The following is a 13,626-nucleotide window of genomic DNA, read 5'->3' as shown; positions in this document are numbered from 1 at the left end:
ACTTTCCCACTCCAAGGCTGGACCATAAAAACCATATAACTGCCTTGATGCAGTAAAGAAAAGGTCAATGTAACTGTCTTTCGTCAATTTTTAGGGACACCATGGTGCGCGCCCATTAAGGTGAAACATGGGGACGTGAGCTGTCGCACACCCAGAGGAGAACACTACAGGAACGTGATGGGCACTCGCTGTAAAATCCGATGCAAGCAGGGATATGAGTCCCAGAGCTCAGAGGTGGTGTGTATGGCCAGCAAACACTGGTCCTCTAACTACGCCTGCAGAGGTAAAAACTGACACATACACATGCATATGTGTGCTCATGCATGCATCTACGTACTAGGTTTGACTCATGGGGATTCCTGACGATAATTCTTACATTTTTGAGCAAGTTCATTCTTGGTCCTGGAAATAGGAGATCTACGTCTTTACTTTCTCAACAGCTTTAAACCACATCTGGCTCCATCAGGGGAGGGAGTTTGCTTTCTTTTGTTTTTGTGGATATTCTTTATCCAGATCTGACATTCAGGATTTTGAAAATTGGTTCATGTTCGTACAAATAATTTGTAAACAACTGCACGGACCAACTTCCTCTCCCTACAGTCTGTTCTCTGTGCCTCTTTGAAAACAGTATTTACACCACAGGTCACTACTTTAAATCACTCCCTTGTAACTCAGGATAATAATTACAAATGACTGCCGCTGCTACTGTCATTAAGGTGGGGTCATACTTAAAAAAAGAACTGGTTCATATGACGTCAGAAAACAAAACTGGCTGTTAAAGAGAGGACAGAGATGAGATAGCTGTTTAAATAAGGGGGATAGCAGCACAAACCTTTAGACAATCTGTCCTTGAAGGCATCTGCATGGTTTCACTCAGTTGTACCCACAAAAAAATTTAACAGAAGTTGTGGATAATTCACGCTGAATGTTAGATTGTTAGTTTCAGAGCCAGCTACTCTGGTCGGGTCCCTCAGTTTACCATTTTTATCCCCTCTGCAGATGGCCTGAAGCCACAGATGTCTTCTGTTACTGTCCTTGGCTCTCCGGGGAATTGTGGGTTGTTTTTTTTTGACATGCAGAATACATCCCAGCAGCTTTGGCATGGTGTCACTAATTTTCCAATTTGGCACTGGAACTTTTACAGAGCTTTTTTTCACCCAAAAGGGGATATGGTCTCTCTGATGACAAAGAACTGTGCGTTCTAATACCCATACTACCATACTATATAGTATGGCAGAAAAAGATTTAGTATGTCCCAATACATAGTATGTCAAATACAGTATGCCGAAAATACCAGGATGTTCTGCTAGATCTGGTCCAATTTTGAAGTATGCAAGCCAGCATGCTTTTCTGGCTATTCTGACCCACAATCCTTTGCGCATTGGGCGATACTTCACATCGACTGAGCTGCAAACTTGCAGTGACGGATGACAGCACATTCAAGTAACTGATGAGCTGTTGAATAGTAATAATAGGAATATTGATTAAGCAAACAAAATAAAGATAACTATAAAAATAACAATGTCAGAGAACTGCAGATGTAATTTCACTGTCGCAAATATACGTTAAAATCCACAATCTGTGCAGTTATAACTTTAAAGTTGAACTACATACATTGCAAAGTAACAACAGCAGAGCTCTATGTTGATCTTCGTCTCTGGTGAATAGATATAACGGATATAAAAGCAAAAGGGTCAAAGTTCAGGGCGTAACATTACAAGACAGTAGTATGTCCTGATTGTGTGCATACTGCATACAACAGTGCGTACTTTTTAAGGGCAGCTGCAGTACCTACTAAAAGTAAAAAAGAAAAACGATTAAATAATTTTTACCCCAGTCAAGTTAGCTGAGCACTAAACTGGAAGTTGGCTGCTCGGCCGCACCTGTCATAAGTCGCTCTATGGAAGTAGTGCTGATCATCCCTGCATCATCTGGGTATTATTATATGCACCAAGTGAACCATTTTGGCTTCATGCACCACTGAACAACTGTCATAGGCCTCCAACACTTTATCCAGTTTTCTTAATACATCCAGGCCTGCTCTTATGAATTACCACTGCTGATCTATAATCAGTTCAGGTTAAAGGATTCTCATTGTCAGTTTAATGTTGGAATAACTTTGAAATTAAAAACAATGAATCACGTCCAACATATCAAAGAAGAGTGGTTATGTATGACTTTAATAAAAGACAAAGACAGACCAGTGCAATGTATTATTAAAAAGAAGCATAACCTTAATTTATGGCATGTACCTGAACCAAATTAAACTGTGAGAATCATCCTGTAACTCAAAGTAAGTCTTGCATCAACACTGAGCTCCTTCTCTGGCAGAGATCCGCTGTCCCAAGCTGAGCATGCCTGCTAACGGCGGCTACAAGTGTTCAGACGGCTCCTACTTCAACTCTCGCTGTGAGTTCTTCTGCTCGCCTGGATTCAGTCTGAAGGGTCAGAAGACGGCAACCTGCCAGCACACCAAGTCATGGAGCGCCGCAGTCCCAACCTGCGTTGGTAAGACTGAGTGTGTGTTGTTATTTTGTGCATAATTTCATCTCCCACAGAGGACTGGAGCCTGCAGACTACTGAGCTGCAAAAATACATGTAGCAGGTAATTACTTGCTTAAGGCGAATGTCAGCTGCAGACTGCAGACGATTCCTCATAATACAGGGATATGTGATTGATGCTTGGAAAGAAATAAGCCTCTAGACATGTACATGTACACAGACACACAAACAAATACATGCTGTAGTTAGTCAGTCATCACCAGAAAATGTTATATATTTGTCAGTCTGAAAATGAACTATGAGGCCTGCATTTACCGTAGGTGATCATATACCAATGTCGCTGAATCATCCAGCGACATTGGTCACAAGCACAGGGTTTGTGTTGTGTGTCATTCAGATCTCACCGCATCACAGCCGTCACGACCTCACTACTTCTGTTTGTGAAGTGGCACTGAGTCTCCTGCAAGGAATGATGCTGTGTTGTTTTTTTAAACCTTGAAACCAAGTCCTTGGCCAGATCACGTCTAGCTGTCTCACAGTGTCTCGGATCATCAGACATTTTATTTCACGGTGAAAAGTCCAGGTGTTTTGTTGAAGAAAGGTGCCACAGGAATGCAGGATTGGGGCTGTAGGAAGAGATACGTGGCATCTAAAGAGTTTTGAGGGTGGTGTCTTTTAGCTTTTCCAAAACCAATTAGAAAAGTGCACTGAGTAGATTGAAGCAGCAGGTCATGGCCATTCTAGATACCACCTGTCAGCATGTTTCAGAAGCATCACACAGGTTTATAAAAACACCAGCCTTGTCTAATTTTGACAAAGCCACGTCATGTTGCAGAGCAGATACAGTTTACATGCTAACAGCCACTGTTTCTGAAATCTAGATAAAATCTTATTATAAAGATGAAAGTTATTTTTAGCAAATAAAACCTGCTGTATCGGGCTTAGTTTTAAAGCTACAGTGAAGACACGGGTATCATATTAAACTAGGAAGACCTAAGGCATCAATTGATACCAACTATAGTATTATATGTTCTTGATATGATAGCCAAATAATGCTCCAAAGTTAAGCAACATTTTGACGAGGGAAAAGGAAATATTGCCTCTTTTCAAAATGGTGTATTTGAATACATTTTTGCATGTTGTGGTCCCTTAACAGTCTTGAAATTACATAAATTTGGTATGAATGGAAAACTGAAAGACATATACTCTTTTCACTATTTCAGTTATGTACACAATTTGACCAATATTTAATTAAAGTAGCCCTCAAGATTGAATGAATAAATGAAGAAGAAAACGTTATTTGTTCACTCCTGATTTAATGTCATGATTACCTTGCAGTAATTTCCTCAATCAATATTTGATTTTACTTTTCTCTAATCATTCATTCAGAAAACGGCTGGCCTGACTGTAGGCTACAGCACAACACAGAAGGAAATCACATCAATAAACACTATTAAAACAGACAAAAACATTTAACTGGCAACACACTTACCTATAGTAGAAGCACAAATATCAAGGAAAAATGACCAAATCAACAAAATATGACAAGTCTACAAAACTGGGCAGGAAAAACACTCCCAGTGTGAAATCACACTGTGTGCTGGAACAAAACCAGGGTGTACCTGGGCCTGGTGGAATTGTCCTTCCAAATCCCAAGATTTCAAGATGGTGATGAAGATAACAAAAATGGAGTTTAATTCATCTCCTGTCGTGCCTTATTTTAGTGAATCATTACATTTCAGGTATGGAATCATTCTGCAGATGCTCTGGTTGAAAATAAGACCAAACTGTTCTAAAAATGTCACTCTTTGAGCCACGACGAAGGCCAAAATGTGGCCTGCAACGCTTGTTGAGAACTTGTGGCCCTTACCAGACGGTTTTAAGCAGCTAGGAGTCAACAGCAGCCCCCCAGGAAGAAGTGCTGGGCTTTGAAGGCAATTTTACATATTGGCCAAAAGTGGAATTACAATGATTGGGTCTGTCTCATGATGCTATGGGATCCAAAAATACTTTTTCCTTTAGACCAACATTGGGAAAGTGACGTCTGGAAATCAGTGGAAACTTTTTTTTTATCGTCACAACCCCTGTGAAATTATTCGTTTCACTATCGGGATTGATCCATTTGATCTGATGACATTTCTTTAAGATTTTTTTGGGGGGGGCTTTTTAGCCTTTAATGTATAGGACAGACAAGCGTGAAGGTGGAGAGAGAGAGGGTGAGTGACATGCAGCAAAGGGCCACAGGCCAGAGTCGAACCCAGGTCGCTGCGGCAACAGCCTTGTACATGGGGTGCCTGCTCTACCACTAAGCCACCGGCTCCCCAATCTGATGACATTTCAAATGTCTAAAAGAGCTGCAAGACTAAATAATTTGATCCCCATTCAAGTTAGCAAAGCGCTAAACTGGAAATCAGCCACGAGGCTGGTGGAAGTTGGCCGCCTTGCCATGCTCAGCGGCTTCAAGTCTTTAGTGCACTTGCTTTCCAGGTCCCACAGTGCGGCACATCCAGGTAACTTCATACCGTGGAAATTGAGTTTTTTTTGGCTTCATGCGCCAGTGAGCAACAAATCTTTTAAAACATGCATGGTCAACAGTAAGTGGAGATTAATATGAGGCTGATCGGTCCAGTAGTTTGCGGGATTAGCTGCAGACACACACTGATACATGCACACAAACGACTTAAAAGCATGATACCCTCCAGACTTACGCCTGGTGGTGATAAAAACACAAGAACAGTGTGTTTATCTGCTCTAATGTAAACAGCAATTGTCAGCTTGTCCAACTAAGTTGCTTACAGCCTACAGTAGTGTCCCAGCATTACATCATATTTAAATGTGGCCTCTTTTTCTTTAAGTTTTCTTTCTTTGTCTCTCTAGATATGGATCCTCCAAAAATCAAGTGTCCTAATGTGAAGGATAAGTGGGCAGAACCAGGAAAACTGACAGCGAGGGTGACCTGGGACACACCAGAGGGTGTAGACACTGCAGATGGCATCCTTACAGAGTCAGTCTCATCTCTGCCACCCTTTTAAGCTTTCTATCCCGTTTCGCTTCAGTGCACTCAGTCTGTTTTAGTCCTGTTGGTTATCCTCAGTCTGAACACAGAGATCACAGTGAAAGATTAAAACACAGCCTGTCTTTTTCAGTGTTGTCCTTAAAGGGAAACCTTCAAAATCAGATTTCCCAGAGGGGCTCCATAAGATGTCCTACACTGTGTATGACCGTGCAGGGAACAAAGGATCCTGTCGCTTCACTGTCAGAGTGCGAGGTGAGTTTACAAAAGCTTACTGATACTCTGTGTGTGGAGCAGGAGTGTCAGTCACACTTTGTGTTATTGCCAGGAATCAGGGGAAAGTGCTTTGTAACTTGGTACTAACAATGGGAAAAATAGAGACTGTGCTAAATTATTTGACTTCTAATTATTTTCAGTGGTAGAAGATCTTTTATTTAAGTAAAAGTAGCAATAATACATCACTGCAGAAAAACATTGTTACAAGTGAAAGTCATGCATTTAAATTTTTTCTTTGGCTTCAGTACAAAACTGTGGGAGTTTTAAACATATAAAAGAACGTCTGTTACATTTAAGCCCTCGCCAAATGAGTTCACAACATATTGCTGCCAGGGAAGCTATCTGTGTTGCTCAGATACCAAAGTTTGGGTGTCTGATGTTTGTGGCAACTTTCCCGCGCACCAGAAGTGATCATTTTGTGTCAGCCAGCCGCAGCAAAAGAGGGGAGAGATTCATTTATTTGTTTTATGTTCGATTTGTTTCATTAGTCTCATCTTTTTTGTTAACTTTAGTTTCTCAGCACAGTCTGTATGTGCATGATTCAGCAACCCTATCACTAGATAGACGACAAAGTTTCAGCAAATCACAGATACGTTCCATTTGCACGTTGTTATGGAGCAGATACACTGGAACGTTATGTTTTAACACCAAAATCACTTTTATTTCATTTTATGGCTTAAAATACCATGTTGTGGGGGCACAGTCCCAGCAGGAAAAGCAGTGATATTTTACACTATCCCTGGTGGAAACACATTGACAGATCGCCACAAAACACCCACATTTGAAACCAAAAAGCAGATGGAAACACAGCGATGACTTGCTAAAACACAACTGGATTTGTGTTTTGTCAGTCTTGAACAGCATTATGCATTTGTCTGCAGCTTGGTAGGCCTCTCGCCTAGGTGCCACACCATCCGCCATCCTCTCCGCCTCCTGACAAAGTCAGCTTAAACATTACATCACTTTAGACACATTGATATGATATATATGAAAGATGCAAATGTAATGCACTTGTGGTTTGCAGAAACTGAGCGGTAACCTCAAAGGCTGAAAAATGAAGCCAAGAACTGCAGTTCAACAAATGGCCACTTGAGGCTGGCACCAAAACAGTCAATCCCCATAGACCCCCATATTACAATGCACAACTTTACAACAGGAATAAACATGTTTACAGCCTGGTACAAAATGTTTGATTCTAAAGCTAATTTTAACATTGATGACAACTGTACAGGATGTGAATTTTTTCCACAGCTCCAGCCTCTTTTCCAAATATGGTTACTACTGGCTCAAAAAAAAAAAAAACAAAACAAAACAAGATGCTGAACTCAAGGCTTTAAAACAAGAGTCCACAACCCAACAGGGGACGCCAGGGTAGCTACCCCCATTATTTATACAGTCCATGACAGCATGTTCCTCTGGTGACTGGGGGCTGGATTCTGCTGCTTTCTTTTGATACTTTGTATGCCCACAGTTTGAAATAAAGATAAAAGAAAAGAAAAAAGAAGGGGGGAGAGACCATAGTGATGGAGCAGCAGCAAGGAGTATGGCAGATGTAAAGGTTCAAAATCCTCAGAAGCATCCAAGAAAAGTTTCAGGAGTGGATGCTCCAGATAAAAAAAAAGGGATCTCAAGGCAAAAACAGACTTCAAAAGTGCACTACTCGGGGCGGGGAAGATGCAGCAAGCTCACCTGCAGGCAAACAATAAAATAAAAGCATGAAACACCAGAGTTTGTGTAGTTACTCTCAGTGCCAGAGGGGGGCGACAAAAGTTCTGCACTTCAGCTTTAAAGTGATCAAGTAAAAGTCATTATGCAGATCTAATTATTCGTGTAACCTACATGTCTTTTAGTCAGTGCACAGCAGGTAAATTGAATATTCAAAACTGTCTTTCGATACAATATAAAGACTGCCAATGTTCCTCTGTGTTTTATGTCTGTGCAGTGCGCCGCTGCAGCCCACTGTTCCCCCCAGACAACGGTTACATGAAATGTGACAGTGACAAAGACAACTACGGTGCCAACTGTGAGTTCAAGTGCACTGGTGGCTACGAGCTTCAGGGCAGCCCTGCTAGAGTGTGTCAGTACGGACTCACCTGGTCTGGCACAGACACGACCTGCACACGTACGTACTGCACGCAGATAAACACACACACACACAATAACATGAATGTACAATACTATATTTTCTGAAACGTATTTATATCTCTCTTGAATATGAATTAAGGTTTTGTTTGTAGTTTCAGTCTACAAGTAATTTTCATACATTCATACACTCACATTAATCTGCTTATTCCATTCCCTTGTGTAAACTGCATCCTTGACATAATCAAAAGAATATCTAATAATAAGTATTAAAGTCTGCAGGATCCTGGGTTTGCCCCAAATACTGCAGCCTTGCGAATAATTAGGAGGGATAACTCCAAAACATTCGTAAAAAGAAAAACTTTGGACACGAGCAAAAACAAAAACCATGCATATATTAATGACAATAATAGTACAATATTTATATCACCCAGCCCTACTTCAGATGTGTACATCGTTTTTGGACTCGTGAACAGCCACAGGACATAAAAGAGAAGCTCTGGGTTTACAAGATACCCAGTCTGACACAGAAAATATAAAATTGGGCTACTTTTATACTGATCAGGCAGGTTTAAGGCTCAGATTGAGTGTTTTTACGTCTTATTCTCTGAGCTCAGACTCATTTTATTTTAAATGTGTGCTGTCTTGTGCTGTATAGTCAGTAAACACAACAGTCTTGTGTAAAGTTTGCCTACCTGTGCTCAGCTGGGTCCATGTGAGAAGCTCAGTGAAGGAAAAAATGGGCCCACTGTGCCATCCATCGATTTGACAAATCAATAGTGGACGCCCTTCTATTGAATGTCTGTATCTGTGAGACATGAAAAAGTAGCGGATAGGAGAGACTGCTGCAACAAACCATCAGTAATTTATACTCAATGTTTCAGGTTCAGTTCACTGGTGAATTCGATGGTGAATGATGTCTGCTCAGCACTCAGGAATCAACTAACACGGCATCTCACTATGTTGTATTAAATCTTGTCCTCCTGTCCTGTGTGTCATATCTTGTCATTTCACTTAATTGTACATTCAATGTCATCACAGCCATGAACATAAACGTGGGAGTGCGCACGGCTGCCGCTCTGCTGGACCAGTTCTATGAGAAACGACGGCTCCTCATTATCTCGGCCCCGACGGCTGCCAATCATAATTACCGCTTCCAGATGACTAACTTACAGGTGAGGCACGACTCGCAGGGAGAACATGAGCTGTATGTGGGGTGACGGAGACGAAGGGGAGAAGCGATGGAAGTCAGTGCTGCAGTGATTTGTGTCTCCGCTGCTGTTGTCATTCTCGCTCTGCTGCCTCTGTGGGACAAAGCAGTGAGACAAATAAATAAAAAGATAAAAATAGAGGTGGTGGTGGTGGTGGTGGGGAGGGGGGTCCAGAAAATGTCAAGGAGATGAATAAATGATACTGACACCAGCTTTGATAAGGTTTATTCTGGGGCTGGATGTTTCCACGGCTCGTCAGAAACCATTAAGTCGGAGCTGACTTTAAAACGCCTGACCTTTTAAAGTGACAGGTTATCAGCTGAAACATGACACCGTGTTAAAAGTTTGTGAACAACCTGAGTGATCAGTCGTGGAATCTGTCAGGTTGAGAGTTGTTTGTGCGACTCAGAGCAGAATTGATTAGCTGATTAACTGATTAGTTGATCAAGGATTGAGGATTTACTGCCTTTCTCTGTTTTAAAGGAACAGGGTGGAGGATTTATGGGGATTTAGTGGCATCTAGTGGTGAGGATTTCAGATTGTAACCAGCTAAAACTTCTCCTGGTTAGAATTCCTTCAGTGTTCATTGTTCAGGACATTTTTATTATTAGCAGAATTATCCGCAGTGGTCTCTTCCTCTCTAAAACAAAAGCACAAGGTGATTAAATACAGTAAAAACGCTGAATGAAGGAGTTTCTTGTTACAAATCAGTGTTCCTCTGACGCTGTTCAACTTATTAGAGATGGGCCGCTAAGCACCTGCTAATGTGTGCTCACCTTTATATTTTGATAACTTAAGATCCAGTGGTCGGTTGCACAAAATACCTTAAATTGACATATTCCTTTAAGTCCTGGTTAAGGTTTTCTCACAGTAAAATTGGTTGCACAAAACATCCTTAAGTCTTCTCTTTAAGGTTTCCTTAAAATGTTCACTTAACAATTTTTGTTTTTTTCCTTGTCTTTGTCTTACACTTAAGGAATCCCTAGACTGTTGCACAAAAGACCTTAGCAACCAAAGCGAGGCAAAACAAAAACAAAACAAAAAAAAGGGACCTCAGACTCTATCTTAACTGCAACATGACCGAGTTTATGGTGATAAATGAAAGAGCTTACTGCAGCCAGGAGAACCCAGTGGACACACTTTTGATTTTACATTTTAGATTTGACTGAATTCATTTTCATTGCAATTTCTTCCTATAGTAGTTTTCTGTTTTCTGGTATTTGGGGATCAAATTTACGTTGTAGCTTGTCCCTTCTATGATTTTATTCCCACAGAAGTATAATCTTTTTCTCCTCTGACCAATATGGTTTTATTGTCTTCTTTACCTCTGCCATTTTTTCACTAACTATAAGGTAACTTTGTGGGACGATAACAGGCATCACAAGCCTGAGTCCAAGCAAACAAACATGGAAACTTTTACCACTGTAAAATCTCTTTCAATGCAGTAAATGAGTTAACGCTTTTTTGTAACTAGGGAAACCTTTAAAGTGATTCTGTGCAAGTGTGTAAGTCCCTCAGCTAAGGAGAAATTAAGTCTTAAGTATCATAAATATGGAGAAAACTGAAAGATGTTATGTGCAACTGGTCCCAGATATTCCAAAAAATGGACCCTGCAATCTAAACAGGTGAAAATGGAGTAAAGCAGTTTCATGTTTAAAAATAGTTTTTTCCCGATGCTGCTCATCGCGGAGTGACTGCTTACTATGGTGGCTGACGCAAAAATGTGAAGGGCCCTTTTGAGAGACAGTGTTTGGTTTGTCTGTTACTGTAAAAACATCCTAGTGCAACATGGTGATCTCTGTGAACAAAGACTTGCTCCCTGTGTAGATATAAAAGACTGATTCTAAGGTAACTAAAACACATTCTCATTTCAATCAGGAGAGACAGAGGAATGAAATAAAGATGAAGTTTAATGCAGAATACAAGTGTACAGATTAACAGATGATTTGTGCTGATAAGATTCAACAGAAGTCTTTGGCACTTAGTCACCAGAGGGAGATTATTTGTGATTGTTGGACATCTGAGCAGCAGCAAGATAAATCCCCCCATGGAGTCCAGACACTGGTGGTGGTGGTGGTGAATGAAGACTTCGGTTGATGATGCATCCAAGATGACAAGGTGGTGATGGGAAGGTGGGGGATACGCACAGCAGCAGCATGACAGGACTGTGGGCAGAGAAAGAACCATATTTAAAATGAGGAGCGCCAAGATGACGCTGTGCAATTGGTTGATTGTAGATCAGCTGATGACTCAGTTGACAGTCCCGAACACTGACAGCCAGGAATAGAGCGTGAGCATACGTGAAAGGAGTGAATGTCAGGGTGAGGAAGAAGGTTACAGTCTAAGCATGAAAAAGTACTGTCTTCCTGGCTGAACCTTCGCCAGAGCTTCATTTCCAGGTGATTATACACTAAGGAAAACATACATGTTATATTTATATTCCATTTCTTCCAGTATGTCCCCCTAAATCCTGCACACTGGACATTTAAATGATCTTAATCTTAAAAATTACATTTACTCTTTCTCCCTCAGTGAACAATCCAGAATCTATTCATATGGAAATGTTGCGCATTTTCAGAAGCTCAACTGCTGGACACAAGATGTCTCCTATTTCACTGAGAGGTCCACTGTCATTGTTTGTGACCTGGAGGTTTAAAGTTTCCACGTCACACTTGTGAAGGTGCATATTGGGCCTATGATTGACCTTCAAATCAAACTCAAACATCCACCTCCCTTAACTCAGACTCAGAGCAGTAATTTTAGTGCATTTAGAGTCAGCATATCTAACTAACTCAAGGGTTTATTTCAACCAAACCAGAGTGGGTGATTGTTGGGACAGTGGAAAGACGAACCAAGATGTTTTTGTTGACTTTGAATTACGTGTGTTTTATGATGAGAAAATGTTTATTTAAATGGAATCTGGTGGGTTTGACGATGGCGATTTCAGAGCTGTTTCTGGTTAAACTGAAAGGATCCCACTCTGTGACAAGTTGGTCGACCTCTGAAGGGGTCCTCTTGTCCGACTGTCAATGGTGAAAACAAGCACTTTTATTGGATGTAAATGACATTGCAAACACACTCTGAGTGGCCTGTTTTACAGCCTTCAGCGGCCTCTCTCAGTACTGGACTGGCTTCAAAAGTTGTTGTTCCAGTTAGTCGCTTAGACATAAAAAAAATGGGAGAATAGAGTCCAACAAAGTTGAAGATAAGGAGAGAAACTTTCCTTCCTCCAGCAGATGAGCGTGAAAACAGCCTTATGGTGTAGAACTCAGTGAAGGTCAAACAGTGAGTAAATCTCATCTCTCAGTCGAGGGAGACTTTAATTAATCATGACGATAATCGTTAGTCGCAGCCTTGGAGTTTTACATCCACTGTGAAATAAACTGTGCTCAGCTTTCTTTCGCCTGCATAGAAATCAATAACAAAGCCATAAAACAGCAGAACTTATAGATCAGCTTCTTATTCTGTGTCTTTCTCTCAGCACGCTCAGTGTGGACTGGACCTGAGGCATGTCACAGTAATTGAGCTGGTTGGGACTTACCCTGCACAGATTGGCCGAATTCGACACAGGCTGCTCCCTCCAGCACTGTCCCTGCAGCTCAGGTACGCACACACACACACACACACACACACACATCCAACACTTGTTGGAAGAAGTGTTCATTCATTCATCTTCTAACCGCTTCATCCTCTTGAGGGTCGCGGGGGGCCTGGAGCCTATCCCAGCTGACATCGGGCGAGAGGCAGGGTACACCCTGGACAGGTCGCCAGACTATCGCAGGGCTGACACATAGAGACAAACAACCATTCACACTCACATTCACGCCTACGGACAATTTAGAGTTATCAATTAACCTAGTCCCCAATCTGCATGTGATCGAACCGGCAACCCTCTTGCTGTGAGGCGAGAGTGCTAACCACCACTCCACCATGCCGCCCAGAAGAAGTGTTTCGATCCTTTATTTTTTTAAAGATTTTTTGCCTTTAATTGATAGGATAGTGAAGTGTGAAGGGGGCAGAGAGAGAGAGGGAGAGACATGCAGCAAAGGGCCTCAGGCCACCGCGGCAACAGCCTTGTACATGGGTGCCTGCTCTACCACTAAGCCACCGACACCCCGTTACGATCATTTACTTAAGTAGAAGTACAAATACCACACTATGAAAATATTTCCCAACGAGTACAAGTCCTGCTTTCAAACCCATTCTTAACCCTTTAAAACCTGAGCAAATATCTTGATTTCTTTCAAACATTTGGGAAGAAGAAATAACCCAAAAAAATTGCAAGAAATTGGTAAAAAGAAAAAATTAAAAACAAGAAAATTAGTAAAAAAAAAAAAAAAAAAGAAGTTAAAATTAATTTTAAATTAATTTTAAATATATCAATAAATATAATTTTTCTTTTTTCCCAAGTTTTTTTTCAAATAATTTTCTAAATCTATTAATTTTTTTGATATTTGTAGGACATTTCATACCAAGTTGCTCATTGTCTTTGTCCCCATATTTTTTTTTAAATAAGTCACACAAATTTGCTCAATTTGGTAC

The 13,626-nt window shown here is 41.0% G+C and overlaps 1 protein-coding gene across 2 annotated transcripts in view; it reads left to right on the top strand.

Moving 5' to 3' along the window:
- The window catches only part of srpx (sushi-repeat containing protein X-linked), a 74,151-nt gene that overhangs the window by 59,736 nt on the left and 789 nt on the right, over positions 1–13,626 (top strand). For both annotated transcript variants that reach the window (XM_049594535.1, XM_049594534.1), the window contains exons 3-9: positions 95–283; positions 2,332–2,508; positions 5,380–5,506; positions 5,649–5,770; positions 7,734–7,913; positions 8,915–9,048; positions 12,566–12,687. In XM_049594535.1, coding sequence (XP_049450492.1) covers positions 95–283; positions 2,332–2,508; positions 5,380–5,506; positions 5,649–5,770; positions 7,734–7,913; positions 8,915–9,048; positions 12,566–12,687 — 1,051 coding nt within the window. The remainder of the gene's footprint in view (positions 1–94; positions 284–2,331; positions 2,509–5,379; positions 5,507–5,648; positions 5,771–7,733; positions 7,914–8,914; positions 9,049–12,565; positions 12,688–13,626) is intronic.

Source organism: Epinephelus fuscoguttatus, linkage group LG13 (genome assembly GCF_011397635.1).
Source record: "Epinephelus fuscoguttatus linkage group LG13, E.fuscoguttatus.final_Chr_v1".
In the NCBI taxonomy this organism is placed as follows: domain Eukaryota; kingdom Metazoa; phylum Chordata; class Actinopteri; order Perciformes; family Serranidae; genus Epinephelus; species Epinephelus fuscoguttatus.
This window is presented reverse-complemented; position numbering and strand designations above follow the sequence as displayed.